The sequence below is a fragment of the Phocoena sinus genome, chromosome 20, assembly GCF_008692025.1.
Source record: "Phocoena sinus isolate mPhoSin1 chromosome 20, mPhoSin1.pri, whole genome shotgun sequence".
Taxonomy (NCBI): Eukaryota; Metazoa; Chordata; class Mammalia; order Artiodactyla; family Phocoenidae; genus Phocoena; species Phocoena sinus.
In genome coordinates, this window is record NC_045782.1 from 11,360,302 (window position 1) to 11,376,790 (window position 16,489).

The following is a 16,489-nucleotide window of genomic DNA, read 5'->3' on the forward strand; positions in this document are numbered from 1 at the left end:
GAAATTTGTGTCAGTAATTCTGGAGAGAGACTAGGGTTATTGCTGTAGATTTTGGATTTACGTGTGTATAACTGATAGCCAAAGAAATTTACAAGGATTCCTTGAGAAGGTGTTTGAAACAGAACTTTTATGATCTTTTCTTTAAGGGTTAAAGGAGTTAGTAACTTTCTACTCTTGAAGGCAAATGTCCTCATAATTCCCCCACATGAATCAGTATCCAGATTCTTTGTGACTGTTAGCTTTGTTCTTTTCCCTCCTGTTTGTGAGTTCCTGTAGATACTACTTTGATTCTATATTTGGTACTCCTTTGGTGCTATCAATACATTATTTGTTTGGAAGAGGTGCAAATTAGACTGCCCTTTTAAAAAACTCTCAGAGAGGCAACTGCTGATCTACTATAATGCTTAGTTCATAGCAGGTGCTTCATAAATACTCGCAGAATGATAGTTTAAGTGAAATGGAAATGCAGAGTATTTACAGATGCTATAGTCTTGATGGATTGGAGCTCTTGAGCAAAAGGTTGGCTAGAATATGGTGTGATTGAAACCAGGGTTAAAGGATTCAGTTTGCTTCAGGGAAGAAAAATCTGCAGTCGACAGCCACAGGCTATACCCTGTGAAAACTTGGAAGCTATCTCTTGGGCAAGTGGGATGTGACTGTAGCCACTAGTTTGAACTAGCAAGATAAGGTGTCCTCTGGCCATCCATTTAGTTGACTTAGGGAGAGGCAGGTGAGTGGTGCCAGTGACTTTTATGGAGGGCAAGACTAGGTCTTGCCTTCTAATTATTTATATTTCTTCTAGAGCCTAGTATTATGCCTGTTGCACAAACCCGTTGACTGATACTAGTTTAAAAGGAAAATCTGACCAAGAAAACAAAACACTGAAGCCTTTTCCTTACATTTTCTGGACCCAGTATGCTACAAGCAGAGGCTTTATTTAAATCTTTTGGAGTAAAACATCACTTGTCTGGAGTGTCTTTCCTTGCGCTGGCTTTAGCCAGGTGGTCTTGCTCCATGCGCAGTTTGCATCCCCTGTCAGAGTGCTGTCAGGTTTTATCGATTTGTCTTGTTTAATTGCCCATCTTCTCTGTTACCTTGTGACTTTGTAAAAAAACATGTGCCAAGATGGTTTTCTTTACTTTGACACTGGCACTGCATAGGTGCTTAATAAATTTTTAATGAATGACTAGGTTATACAGCTGTCTTCCTAGGAGATGAAAACCTTTGAACAAGTCAATGAATGAACAGAAAAATTGCAGTTCAGTTGGTCTATCTAAACAGTAGTATTCCCAGAGCAGTCTTTGTGTGACTTGGGGAGGTACGCGCTGGGGGCTGAACTTTTTCCCCCAGGCTAGTCATCCCCATACCTGGGGTAGTCTTAAAAGTACTGTGTATTTCCTGTGGCCCCGCTCCCGATCTACTGAATTTGGGCGCGCTCTCTCTCTTTAGTTCAAACTGCCTAAGTGATTCTTACGCAGCCAGTTTGGGAGTAATGTCATCAAACACAGTCTGAGGCAAGAGGTGGGTAGGCTGCTGGTTGTGGGCCTGTCCCCTTTCTGCTCCTTGGTTCACTCTCTGGGAATTGAGCCAAAAGAGATGATCTTTAGGCTCCTTCCCTTCCTAAAGTTTTGTGATATATAAAAACCCTTACACTTGGGTATTAGAAAATTATTTATTTTTCCTCATACTTGTAATTGTTTTCCATAATCTTTAAAATTTGTATAAAATAGTATATTTGCTTTGTAAGTGCACATAGATTTAAAATTCAAATACTATTACAAGACTTACAACAAAAAATAAATTTGCTACCCCTCAGACCCACTCCGCAGACCACTTTCCACTCTTTTCTGTTTACCTCTAAGTGATAATACTGCCATTTCTAGATTGATCAATTATAGACATTGACTGACTTTTTCCTAGGGTAGATTAGGAGTTGCCTCTTTGAGAGCTTTTTTTAAGGTACAGCCTAACTTACACCTCTTTCAAATGAATAGTAGTGATGATTTTTTAAAGCATGTTAGGCTTTACTTTTTGGTTCGGGAATTGTCACTGCAGACTTGCTATACGAGGTGATGCAGTATTTAAAGTAGCTCGTTCAGTAGTTAGCGGTGTTTCCATTTCTGTTTTTACTTTTGTTCATCACCTCATCCTTCTGATAATGTCCTGTTGATTTGCCATGATTTTAGTTGATCAATCTTAATTCCTAAGTCAATAAAACATTTGAAACTCATTCTGCTTTTCATGACTCAAAAAAATGTGTAAACAGTTATAATAGTTTAAACTATTTATCCAATAATTATGTAATTGTGAAATGCAAAGAGGAGGGTGGAGGTAATGCTGACAGTTTTGAGTGCATGTGCAAATTACAGTAGTTTCATTGAATTTTTACTACAGCACTGAGTAGTAGATTCCTGCCCGCCCCCCATCTTACATATAAAGAAACTAAAGCTCAGAGAAATGAATTGCCCCTGGTCCCCATCGCTAGTTATTAAAAGGATTTAGATCCCCATTGCTTGCACTCCAGAATCCACTACAGGTGTATATGAATTTTTAAAAACTGTTTAATTGAAGCATAAGATACATGCAAAGAGCAAAGCATTAGTATAGAGCTCAGTGAATTACCAAAATAAAACAGGAATGTAACCATTACTAAGTTAAAAAACAACAAAAAAGGATGTTACCAGCATCCCAGAGGGCACCCCTCATGTGCCCTCCCAATGACCACTCTCCGCCCATTCCTCCAAAGATAACCGTTATCGTGACACCATAGATTGATTTTGCTATGAGTGTTAGCAGGTTTTGGACATAATTTGAAGCTACTCCTAATTCATATGTCCTTTTACATTTTCTGTTACCACATGTAGAAAATGAGTGCCAGTTTTTCTTTAAAGAGACCCATCAACTCCATTTCTTTCTCTACAGGAAGAAAAAAAGTATAAATTTTGTACAGTCACATGAATTTATTGCTTTGTGTTAAATGTGTCCCAGTTTTAGGTAAATAATTGCAATTTCATGGCTCTTTAGTCCGAGTAACTATGAAGAACTCTTTAAAACCAGTGATTGGTCACACCAGAATAGAAGTGTAGACCTGAGTCCTACTGAAGGGGTTTTAATGCTAAGATTTGAAAAAATATTGCAATTGGATCATTGTAAGTACTGTTTTCCTTTAGCCAGTGTTTTTTAAAACAATATTTGGTTTAACGGTTAGTAGGCCAAATAATTGCAGTATTTTGAAAAAAATTAATTTTAGGAATTCTCATCTGATACGTAACTCATGAGCACAGCGATCATTTTAGCAGTTGTAAGCAAATTTTCATCTTGCAAGTGCCTTCTTTATTTTCCTAAGAATACTGATTTATACCTGAGATAGCCAGGTTTTTGACTCCAGGCATTTATTTAATGTGGATTCTCTAGATGAAGGGGAAAAATTCCCTACTGTATGTATGCAGAAGATAGGCTATTAGTATTTAAGTATTTAAACACATTTCTCTTTAAATGTTTTTTATAATTATGAAAAGAGAACACATTTGTTGTAGAATACCTGAAATGTGCAGGAAAGTGCAAAGAAGAGAAAAATCTGATATTTTGTGGCATTTGTCTTTTTATTCCTCATATATGTGAATGTTTTTAATAAAATTAGACTTATAAAATATGTTTCTCAGCCTCCTTTTTTCTGTTAATAATATTTATAATTTGAAAATGCATGTTTAGTATCACATATTTCTTTGAAAACATTAATAGTTGCATAATAACTTCAAACTCTTGTCACTTTATTTAACCATTCCTTTGTTTTTTAAGTGGGAAGGTCAGTTTTTGAGTTGGGGTAGGGTTAGAGTCATGTGAGTGAACAGGAGACATCCAGGATTCCTCTCACATTTCTTCTTCAGGTAACTAGGATAGATGCTGGTGTCATTTATTAATATAGGGGCCATACAAAGGAAGAGCAAATTTGCTCGAAGCTTTGTTTTGGGGATAGAGAATTTGACGTGCCTGTGGGCCGCTAGGGAGAAATGTCTGTCGGGCAGATGGATAGTTGCAGCTAAGAAGAGAGATCTGCACTAGAGAGATGGATCTACGGATCACTGGCGCTAGATTTTGGCATCAACGACAGACCAAAGATCTGCTGCCTTAGGAGATCACACGGTGGAGAAGAGGGCCAAGGATAGACCCCCTGGGGAGTGTCAGTGGTCAAGTGTTCGGAGGGATGCAGAGAAGCATGTGAAAGAGACAGAGCACCAGAACTGGAGAGAAGGTGGCATTGTGGTTGCTGAAAGAAGAGAAGAAAAGAGGGATGGACAGTAGTGTCCTGAGTCATGTTACAGAGGTGTGGGAGGAGACCCACTGGCAAGTGTCTATTGGGTTTGGCAATTAGAAGGTCATCAGTGAGAGGAGTTTCAAGGGAGTGGTGGGGACAGAAGGAGGGAGTGGCAGGGGAATAGTGGGTGAGGAAATGTGTGTGGTAGATAGAGCTGGAAGGGCAGAGGTGGGTCGGATGTGTGGAAGGAGAGTTGTTTTTACTAGGTATAGACCTGGACAGCTTTATGTGCTGATGAGAAGGGCCCAGCTGAAAGAGATTGAAGTTGCTGGAGGAGGGGGGGTTGATCAAGCAGAGGACCAGAGGAGAGTGATGGGTTTGGAGCAGAGGTGGAGGGATTAAGCTTGGATAGGAGGGAGATGGTTTCACTGAGAAAGCATGGGGTAGATGGGAGTAGTTGCTGGCACGGTGGGGGTCGGTGGCAATAGCTCAGTTTTCTCAAGACATTGGCCAAGAATGAGGCAGATTGGGTGGGAGATGGGCTTGAGGGCGGTGTCGAGATTTGGAATATCTGTGGTGGGGAGTAGAGGGTGGATGGACCGAAGCCCAGAGAATGACCATAGCAGCACTGTGGTTCCCTAGATACGATGATTTATGCATGGTTGCACGAATCCCCACCAAAGTTCCAGGGAAAGGAAGAGAGAAGTCTCTTGACTGCTTGCATCCTCAGGGGAGTCTTCCCTGATGTCCGAAGTTAAATTTCTTTATTATAGGTTCTCATAGCTCTGTTCTTTTCTTCTAGTACTCATTAGAGTTGTTGCAATTGTTATTTTAATTATAAAAATTTACTTTCCCCGGTTACTAAAAGCTCTGAGGAAAGATATGTCGATTTTGCTTACCACTGTAGTGTCTGGCACCTCGTAGCTACTTGGTAAATGTTTGTTGAATTTAATGAATCAAATACAGTGGTTCTCGGGCTTCCTTGGTGGCGCAGTGGTTGAGAATCTGCCTGCTAATGCAGGGGACACGGGTTCGAGCCCTGGTCTGGGAGGATCCCACATGCCACGGAGCAACTAGGCCCGTGAGCCACGACTACTGAGCCTGCGCTTCTGGAGCCTGTGCTCTGCAACAAGAGAGGCCGCTATAGAGGCCCGCGCACTGCAATGAAGAGTGGCCCCCACTTGCCACAACTAGAGAAAGCCCTGGCACAGAAACGAAGACTCAACACAGCAAAAATAAATTAATTAAAAAAAAATACAATGGTTCTCAACCTTTTAAATCTGCCCCAGCACACCTGTGGAATATTACTTGCTTCCATCTGAACCGTTATTGACTGCCCTGAGGCTTCCTGAGGGAGGGCAGGTGTCAGGTAGTGTGGGGTAGTGGTTAATAGATCACAGGCCCCGGAATGAGAATGCCTGGGCTCATATCCCAGCCCCACCTCTCACCAGCTTTGTGACCTTGGGCAAATTCTTAATCTGTGGTCCAGTGTCCTCATCTGAAAAGTGTGGCTAGTAATAGTACCTACCCCATGGGGTTGTCATGAATCTTGCATGAGAGTTCACGGAAAGCTTGTAGAACAGCATGTGATATGTAGAAGTTACTTATTACTGCTAGTGGTTTGAAAAAGCCTCCCAAATAATTTTTATAATCATTCCTGAGACTCCATATGTTAAATATTGATCTTCAGGGAAACTGGGAAAACATCCCTGGATTGTGATGGCACCCTCAAACAAAACCATTCTTGGTCTTGTGGGAGTATCAATAAGAAAGAGTAGGAATGTCATGTGACTACAGTTGACCCTTGAACAACTCCAGGGGCTAGGAACACCTACGTTCCGGCTCGGTGGAAAATAAATCTTTGTGTAATTTGTAGCCCTCCGTGACCTTGATTCCTCCATATCTTCAGATTCAGCCAACTGCGGATGGTGTAGTACTGTATATATTTACTAATGAAACATATCTGTGTGTAAGTAGACCCACGCAGTTCAACCCCGTGTTCAAGGGTCAGCTGTAGTCATTTTGGTAGCCATCCTGGCTGCAGGATGAGGGATGAGTGGATGCTGTCTGCTTTTACACCTGCTGTGGTAAACTTGATTTTTTGTCTCCTTTGCAGAGGAGGTGGCCAAGTTGGAGAAGCACTTGATGCTTCTCCGACAGGAGTATGTCAAGCTGCAGAAGAAATTGGCAGAGACAGAGAAGAGATGCACCCTTTTGGCTGCGCAAGCAAACAAGGAAAGCAGCAAAGAGTCCTTCATCAGCCGCCTGCTGACGATTGTGGCCGACCTGTACGAGCAGGAGCAGTATAGGTGAGCTCCTGGCACTGGGCCAGTTTGGGGAAGCAAGCCCTTTTGCTTTATTCACAGGCTACATTGCAGCTTCTCCTCTTATTGACTTTCTTCCCAAGTTTATTTCCCTCTACTAGTTGACCAGCCTTTAGTCTCTGGAATGTAGGCCCCTTGAGGCAAGATTTTGTCTCTTTTGTTTGCTGCTTATATTCAGTACAGAGTATAGGAGTGATGGTGATAGCATCGCTGGTATAGATAGGAATTAGCTTACAGGTCCAGGGATTCAGAGGGGAGAGGTCACTTTCTCTTGAGCTGGTCAAAATGGGCATCTTGGAACTAGTGGGTAGTGTAGCATGATGGTTGAGGGTGGACTTTGGAGCCACACAGCCTGTGTTAGAAGCTCAGCTGGCCACTTACTGGCTATGTGACCTGGAGCTATATGACATGCCTCAGCCTCCTAATCTGTAAAATGGGGATAATAATACGACTGTTTACCTTAGGGTTGTTGTGAGGATTAAATTAATAAAATACTCTTTAAGCACTTAGAACAACAGTCTAGCACATAGTAAGTGCTCAATTTTTAATTGTTATTAAAACAGTATTGTTATTAAATGAGTTTTGAGGTAAAGGTTAAAGGCTGAGTAGGATTTAATAGATAAAGACAGTGATATTACTAGTAGAGGGAGTGGCTAAGAATAGGCTCAAACATGGGAACATGTGGAGGATTTAGAGGACAGTGAGGGGCCCATTCTAGGGTACATGTCCATATAGGGGAGCACTGGGAGAGGTGGGTAAGGTAGGGTGGATTGGGGATGCCAAGGTGAGGAATTTGGACTTGATCCTCTAGGAAGTGTGGAACAGTGTTTTTGAGTTATAGGACTATCATAATCAAAGTGGTGTTTTAGGCAGATTAGTCTGGTAACATCATATAGATGAAATTATAAAAAGACAAGAGCAGCCATGATGTTGTCGTAAATAGTCCAGACCGGAAGTGATGAAGGACTGAGCTGGGATGTGGATGTGGAAAAGAAACATGGACATGAATGTGTGTGGAAGGAAGGATTTGCCTACTAGGGAGAAGGATGATTGGATTAGATGATTAAGTAAAATTTTGAAATTATGACATTTAAAATAGATCAAAATCCAGGATTGCCATCTACCATCTTAATCATTTCTAAAAGAAAAGAAAAAAATTAATACCAAAAAAATAGGAAGTACATACTCTGAGTAAAGGACAGGGCTTTCTTTAAATCTAATGGATGTATCTACTTGTAAAATATAGTTCATTGTCTTTTTTCTTTTTGCCCTCCTCTTTTTCCCATGGACAAGTGAAAACTTTGTTTCCATTGGCCCCAGGAAGCCTGGCATTTCTATTACAGACACAGCTCTCCCACTGTCCAAGGCTCTTACCCGTTAGAATTCCCATAATTTACTTTCTGTAATACATAACAGTTGATTGCATTCCTTTTTAAAAAAACTTTAATTAATTAATTTTATTTAATTAATTTTTGGCTGCACTGGGTCTTTGTTGCTGTGCGCAGGCTTTCTCTAGTTGCAGACTGCGAGAGGGGGCTGCTCTTCATTGGGGTGCGTGGGCTTCTCCTTGCAGTGGCTTCTCTTGTGGAGCACGGGCTCTAGGTGCGCAGGCTCAGTAGTTGTGGCTCGTGGACTCTAGAGCGCAGGCTCAGTAGTTGTGGCGCACAGGCTTAGTTGCTCCACGGCATGTGGGATCTTCCCAGACCAGGGCTTGAACCTGTGTCCCCTGCATTGCCAGGCGGATTCTTAACCACTGCACCGCCAGGGGAAGTCCCTGATTGCATTCTTATACTGTAGTCCTTCTAGGAGACTGGGAATGAGACTGGGCAGTTTCCTCTTCTGGCCACTTTTTACCTGGTCGGCTATGGTATGATCCCATGGCTCTGGTGGGTCTCCCTTCCTCTTCTAAAACCTGTCCTTTATCAAAAGAAGGCTGAATACCTTTGTTATCTACAATTGATAATCAGATGAGGAATGGAGACTTCAAAGAGGACTTACCTTTTGAGATGGGATAAATGAAACTGGAATATCAATTTCTGAAGCAGATGCTCTTTTACCAAGATAGGGGGGGAAAAATACTTTGTCCCATGAACATGCATTTTGTTGAATTTAAATAGTGTTTTTATGTGTATTTCAGTAATTGGAATAACTGAAGAGTCAGTGTTAAAATTTTTAAATTGAGCAATGTGGAAGAAATTGGTGCATTTCTTTTATTCTTAAGTTCAGGAGGAGGCTTTGGTCCCATAAGACAGTTAAAAATGATGGTTATATGTAGTTATTTACTACCATTCTTTTAGCAAACAAGCTTATAATTTTTCCTATTAAAGTGTTTGATTGAGACACTCTAGCAAGAAGCTCTTTATTTATGTTTCCTCTCCAGTTGTTACATCCTAGCATCCATATTTTAAAAGGAAATGCCTTTAGTTGACTAGGATGAAATTTTTAAAAAATTGCTAGCCTCCTAATTGTTTCTGCATAGAGTCCTCATAGCCTTGACCTGTCCAATTTTACATTTTTGAATCATATTTTTTTAAATTATTATTATTAGAGATTAGTGAAATCCTTATATTTATTTCCTTTTGAGATGTTAAGACTACAGAAGAAAAGTTTTGACTTGACATTCATGAATAATAGTAGGAATTTTATAGAAACATTCATTTTTATAATTTTGTGGCTAAAGTCAGGTTTGTGGCAGAAACAGTAAACAGTGACTGTTCATTTACATTATTAGAATTTAATACTTTACAAATAAATTTAGATGTAAAAATTATTTGTGCTTTGTTTTCATTATAATTTTTAAACCTTATCATAGGATATGATATGAGACAGTTTTATCTTCCATTTAAAATAGAATATCAGTTGTATTTCTTCTTTATTGATAGTGTTTTGTGTTAACAGTATTTTCTAATAGTTTGAAATAATAAGTACCCTATTACTCTTTTGCTCTAACATAATTAGTTGCAACTTGGTTAGTTCTTTAATAGAAGTAGAATTGATATGCTTACATAATTATAAAGTATGTTCTAGACAGTGCTTTTGTGGGGTAAAATGTGTTTGCATCAAGCGTTATACAGAAGCAGTATTCTGTTTGCATCTCCTTTTAAGTGGATGAGTCAATTCATGTAATAGTTTTTTCTTTCTTTCTCTCTTTCTCTCTCTCCTCCCTCCCTCCCTCCCTTTCTCTCTCTTCCTTCCTTCTTTTCTTTCTTTCCTTCCTTTCTTTCTCTCTCTCTCACCCCCATTCCTCTCTCCCTCTCTCCCTCTCTCTCTCTCCCTCTCTCTGAATTTAGTTTCTGAAACCTTTCCAGCCTAACAAATTATTTTCAACGGGAATATAAAAATAAAAAGACATGCAGATACAAGCAGGGTGATGCTGATTCGTGCCTGTGGATTGCTGCCAGCGCTGCCATCTGGCACATGCTTGTGTCAGCCCAGTAGGTCACCCTTAGGTTTTTGTTAACTGCCCAGATGCTTTCCCACCTTGACATTTGACATTTCAAAGTTAAAAATAAATAACTATTTGGAAAGCTCTTTTCATGTAGTGGTAAGTCATACATATGGAAACATGTTTGAAAAAAAGATTTCTCTCATCCCATTTCTTTATAAATGGTTGAGTAAAAAATGGCCAATAATAGGTCTGAATGTTTCTGGTGAGAACAGGAGTGTAGATATTGGGTTTCATATTCTTGACTGCTTTGTCAAAGCTAATTTGTTCATGGTTTTTGGTTTAACCTTGCTTGAGCATTAATATAGTGTGGAGCGCTGCAGCCCTGTAGTCTCAGAGCTGTCATCACAATCTTTAATCTTTCTATCTCTCTCTCCTGACGATTAATCTTGATTTTTTTTCCTTCGTAAAACCTCTTCTACTCTTTATATGAATATTAATAATCCTATGTATTGATAACTTGTAGGTTCACCATCTTGTGGGTGACATTAGGGAATGTCTTTGAAAGCAGAACATCCCACGTGAACTAAAGCTAGAAGTTAGAAATAGAAAACGTGTCTAGCAACATATTGTAAATATGAGCCATCAGAATTCAGTGGTAGCATAGAGAAATAATTCTGCTGTGATTTTTTTTTTCTTTTGCAGACGCATGTTGATCGGTCAATACCCATGTATTTATCAGCTGTGAATTCTAGCTATACCTAGTTATAATGACATTTTATATCTGTGGGTATTTTTCTTCATCAGTGATCTGAAGATAAAGGTTGGGGGCAGGCACATCAATGCTCACAAGTTTGTCCTGGCGGCCCGCAGTGACAGCTGGAGTCTGGCCAGTTTGTCTTCCACCGAGGAGCTGGACCTGTCAGGTGAGCCTCTGACGGGCTGGGGACTCAAAACTCCCAGCACAAGAGCATTTGGCAGAAGGTTATGGTGTGTAATTTTGAAATATTTGTGGTTTAATGAACGTAGAATACTTTTCTTATAAATTGATGGTGACCATAAACTAGTTAAATAGTTAGTGAACCAGTAGGTTGTACTTTGTGGACACTTCTGTTTAATGTCTGGCTAATAAATCATAAATATTTGAGGATTCACAGTATTCTTAGAATTTATAAAATACGAATATTTATCCAGAAACTCTTCATATAGTAGTATGTTATAAATATGGGAGCATGTGTAGAGAAAAATTTTTCTTCCACTCTAAGAAAAAGTCCTGCTGCCGTTCAGTTGCTTAAAATTTAATCATAGCTGCCAAAGGTACTTTTCCTGGTCTATAAGAACTGAATTCAGAAGTAACATTTATTCCAAAGAATAAGAATATTCTTTCTTTAACATCAAAGGATGACCATCAGTCTTTAGGATTTGAATAAGTGCATTGAGCTGTTTAATGTTATTATTTAATTGTCTTATGCCACAGTATGTTGTATAGAATTTGGGTAAATATGGTGGTTAAGTAAACTTAAAAACATCGTTTTCAAAAGTTGATTTCAAAATTGCATTTTCACTTAGTACTTGCCTAACAGCTGCTTAAAAAAAATAAAAAGAGCAAATTTTGAATTTAATTCTGATATTAATAATCAAGAGAATTATAATGTGGTAAGGAACATACCCAGGCATTAAGATATGAGTTACTTGCAGAAGTGATGGACTGTGTGGAAAGTCTGATTTGTCTTTGTTCAAAAGGTTTGCCAATTCAGAAGGTACTGTTTTCCATGTGTAGTGTTAGGAACACTGAGATGACTATAACACCATCCTTGCCATACAGAGCTCATACTCTGTTGGAGGAAATGGGCTGATAACAAATCATTTAAGGCCAGGGCTGTATATACAGTAGTATAATGGCTTTATGTCTAAGGTACAGAAGAGACTAACTTGGGCTGATAAGGAACGTGTCAGAGGTGGCTAACACCTGAGCAGTGTTGCACAGGTTAAATAAGCATTTATCTCAAGAATTTAGGGGGTAAATTGTCTGATGCTTCTCCACTGTGAGTGAACTCTGTCTCATGATCATTTTTAGGATTTAACCTGAGGTCCATAATTCATAGCTGTAAACACACAAATATTCATACATGCATATACATGAGCATATGCATTCATGCCTATAACTAAAACATCTACTTGGGAAACGGTCTTTACTGGAAGGACACCAGTCCACATGATTGAAATCTGAACAGTTTTTCTTTTTTAAAAGTACAATCTTTTGAAGCCTTATATCTTTGACCCCATATAACACAATTATGGGTAACTTTTTTTTTTTTTTTTTTTTTTTTTTTTGGTGGTACGCGGGCCTCTCACTGTTGTGGCCTCTCCCGTTGCGGAGCACAGGCTCTGGACGCGCAGGCTCAGCGGCCATGGCTCACGGGCCCAGCCGCTCCACGGCATGTGGGATCTTCCCGGACCGGGGCACGAACCCGTGTCCCCTGCATCGGCAGGCAGACTCTCAACCACTGCGCCACCGGGGAAGCCCAATTATGGGTAACTTTTAAAACCCATTGGATCATGAGGTGTTCTTCACAGTGCATGATAGGATCTTGATTACATGAACAGGTAGTTTTCAGAGACTAGTAGAGATAATAAAATACTGAAAATATTCAACTTTGTTAGAAAAAAGTTTAGAATAAATTACCACCTTTTGATACCTACAGTATCAAAAATTGATGATCCCGGGCTTCCCTGGGGGTGCAGTGGTTGAGAGCCCGCCTGCCAATGCAGGGGACACAGGTTTGTGCCCCGGTCTGGGAAGATCCCACATGCCGTGGAGTGGCTGGGCCCATGAGCCATGGCCGCTGGGCCTGCGCGTCCGGAGCCTGTGCCCCGCAATGGGAAAGGCCACAACAGTGAGAGGCCCGCGTACCACAAAAAAAAAAAAAAAAATTGATGATCCCAGTAGTTGTGAGGCTCATGAAATTGGTATTCTTGCACATTGCCAGTCACGTTATAAATGGGTATGAAGGGTTTAGAAAGCAGTTAGACAGCTGAGCTATAAAATAGTCATACTTTTTTTTTTTTTACCTCATCATTTGACTTCTGTCAGATGGATTCTGTTATAGGTAATTCAGACAGTGTAAATGTTTATCATGGTAAATGTAACTGTGAAATATTGCATACAACCAAAATGAATGAGTGGGAAAAATAAAATATGACTGCTCCCCAGAACAAACAAAATTACGTAAGAACACAGAAAATTGCATTAATGTATGAAAAGCTTAAACATTGCACTTAAAATTTTACTTTTACTTTTTTAGTACATTAGAACATTTAAGAGCTGCTTTAACACTATCTGTGACTATCTGACCACAAGATTGGATCACTGAGAAGCAGGAGATTTTCTAGAGTTTAGGAAGGTATAATGTTAATGCCTTTAAATGTCCCTGACCATGCCTCCTGCTGTAAATAATCAGCATGGTTTGATCCGGGCTACAAGGTTTGCTTTCAGGAGTGAGCGGCTGCAGAGTCAATGTTTCTGGTGGCTTTGGTAAATCAGGCATCTACTAAGATAGCTGTAGTGGAGCTTATGGTATCTTTTCTTTTTTTTTTTTAAGCGTTTTTAAATTTTATTTATTTACTTTTGGCTGCGTTGGGTCTTCCTTGCTGCGCGTGGGCTTTCTCTAGTTGAGGTGAGCGGGGGCTACTCTTCGTTGTGGTGCGCGGGCTTCTCGTTGTGGTGGCTTCTCTTGCTGCAGAGCACAGGCTCTAGGCGCCCGGGCTGTAGGTGCCCGGGCTTCAGGAGTTGTGGCTCTCGGGCTCTGGAGCACAGGCTCAGTAGTTGTAGTGCATGGGCTTAGTTGCTCTGTGGCATGTGGGATCTTGCCGGACCAGGGCTCAAACCCGTGTTCCCTGCATTGGCAGGCGGATTCTTAACCACTGCGCCACCAGGGATGCCCATCTTTACTTTTCTTTATAAAGTTTATCTTTGAAGCATATCTTTGAAGGGTTCCAAGGAGGTGGTTGCATTTGTGCACCTGTTCATGTTTGTGTGTCTTGTGCAAAGTCCTGCTGAGTTGCCTGGGTGGGTATGGGTGTGATTACCTAAATCTGGGCTTGCAGCAACTGAAAACTGCCTGAGAAGCCTGTGTGTTATACGATACCTGGAAGCACTACTGCCCACGGCTGCCTCGCGCCTGAGGGAGATTGGAAATAGGCTCTTGTAAACAAGTGTATAAATAGCGTAAAAGCTGTGTTTTAAATGGTTGAACCTTTTCCACACTCATGAACTTAATAAAATCATTTTATGAATTTATTGGTATTTTGTTTCTTCAGAATTAGTCCATTAATATCACAAATGTTGAGTGGCAGGCACTTTTCAAGGTACTAGGTTTATAGCAGTGAACAAAATTAAATTCGTATTTGTATGGAACTTACATTCTTAGCGAGTGACATCCTAAGTCTCACATTTTCTTTGGAGATTCTTGTGTAACTGACATTTCTTTAAATTCAAAATAAGCACAACTTTAATTCTATTAATTGTTATAAGAATTTTAGCACATGTTGATGAAGATACAGTAGGCATTATATACCAAGTGTTTAAAATGTATTTGGGTACATGAAAGTTTTCTTAAATCATACCTTGTTCAAAAAAGTAAAATATTGGGCTTCCCTGGTGGCGCAGTGGTTGAGAGTCCGCCTGCCGATGCAGGGGACATGGGTTCGTGCCCCGGTCCGGGAGGATCCCGCGTGCCGCGGAGCGGCTGGGCCCGTGAGCCGTGGCCGCTGAGCCTGTGCGTACGGAGCCTGTGCTCCGCAACGGGAGAGGCCACAGCAGTGAGAGGCCCGCGTACCGCAAAAAAAAAAAAAAAGTAAAATATTTTGTGCTTGATATGATGCAGTGACAAAGGCACAATCACTTCTGTAGGATTCTTGCCATAAATGCATGACCTCAATCTAATTATGGGAAAGCATCAAACTAACCCAAATTGAGGAACGTCCCACAGAATAACTGACCAGTATTACTCAAATATGTTAAGGTCATGAAAGACAAGATAAGATTAAGGAACTGTTAGAGATTGGAGGAGACTAAGGAGACATGATAATGAAATGCAGTGTGGTACCTCAATTGGATTCTGGCCCATAAAAAGGACATTACTGGGATAATTGGCAAAGTTTGTAATTAGTTAATAGTATTGTATCGGTCCTAGTCACCTGGTTTTAATAATTGTGCTATGGTTATGTAAGATGCTAATATTAGGGGAAGATGGGTAGAGGGTATACGGGAACTCTACAACTGTTTTGTTAAGTCTGAAATTGTCTCAAAATATAAAGGTCAAAAGTATAAATTTGCTTTTTATTTATTGGTTATTTTATGTATAAAGATGTTTATAAAGATACTGACTGATCAGCTGGGAAGAGAAAGAATATAACTGTTAGCTCAACACAGTACAACAAACCTTGATGCACGATATTTAACTTCTTTATGAAGTAAAGCAGTTTGCTTCAGGCTAAGTGGTTTGTTTATAGCCTCTCTATAGCACTTCAGTAATAGCAGCTGACACTGAGCAGTTCCAATGCTGTAGAATGGCTGTTTTGAAGCTAGAATTTCTTGCATGCTTCCTTCAGCAAAGATCTTATGGTTCCCTGGCATGAGAGTTTATGGTGAGTCATTCAGCTTTCCTGGAATGTGTCCTGTGTCTTGTCAAGCCATTCCAAAAGCAGAAAGCATCCTCCTTCCCTCCTTTTCAGTCCAGTTAGGAAAACTACGCAGCAAAGCACAGACCTGGGAGGTTGCACTGTGCAGTGGAAGGAGCATAGGGTCCCAGACTCTGTGCTCAGGCACACTGAGGTGCTCCAGCAAACTCACAGGGACAATGGCATCTGTTAGATACCATGTGAACTACTAGTCCTAGGTTGTTCAGTTTCAGTATTTTGAAGATATCTATGGTGGTTTAAAATATGTCGATAAATTATTTGTTATTCCTCCCTTCAAAGGAGGATCCTGATTCCATTCCTCTTAAGTACAGGCTGACTGAGCTTGTAATTGATAACGTGTTACTGCAGAGATACGTTCTTTGAAGGCATTGTGACTTCTTCCTTGCTCTGTCCTTTGGATTGCTCACTTTGGAAGAAGTTAGCTGCTGTGTCATGAGGACACTCAAACAGCCTTGTGGCCTCCTGCTAACAGCTGAGGCCCCCTCCCAGAGATTCTCTTAGAGCTTCAGATAATCTGTGTTATGTCCCCTTAACTCAACCCTAACATGGCTTTTGTGTTTTTCTCTCTAATCTCTGTTTATGCTAAATTTGTCTGTGTGTTGGTTTAAAATAGTCTGTTTTAATAATAATCATAGGAAGTTTTTGTATAGCAATTAACATGTGGTGGTAGTTTACAGGTATTAACTCATTTATCTTTAGAATAACACTTTGAGGTAAGTACTATTGTTTATTCCCTCTTATAGATGAGGAATATATGCTTCCATCTATTGGCTAGTGTAAATAATGTTGCAGTGAATATTGGTGTACAAATCTCTCTTCAGG

The 16,489-nt window shown here is 40.2% G+C and overlaps 1 protein-coding gene across 5 annotated transcripts in view; it reads left to right on the top strand.

The window, feature by feature from the left end:
• The window catches only part of ANKFY1 (ankyrin repeat and FYVE domain containing 1), a 78,168-nt gene that overhangs the window by 10,663 nt on the left and 51,016 nt on the right, over window positions 1–16,489 (top strand). For all 5 annotated transcript variants that reach the window (XM_032615539.1, XM_032615543.1, XM_032615542.1 and 2 more), the window contains exons 2-3: window positions 6,372–6,564; window positions 10,772–10,890. In XM_032615539.1, the coding sequence (XP_032471430.1) occupies window positions 6,372–6,564; window positions 10,772–10,890 (312 nt within the window). The remainder of the gene's footprint in view (window positions 1–6,371; window positions 6,565–10,771; window positions 10,891–16,489) is intronic.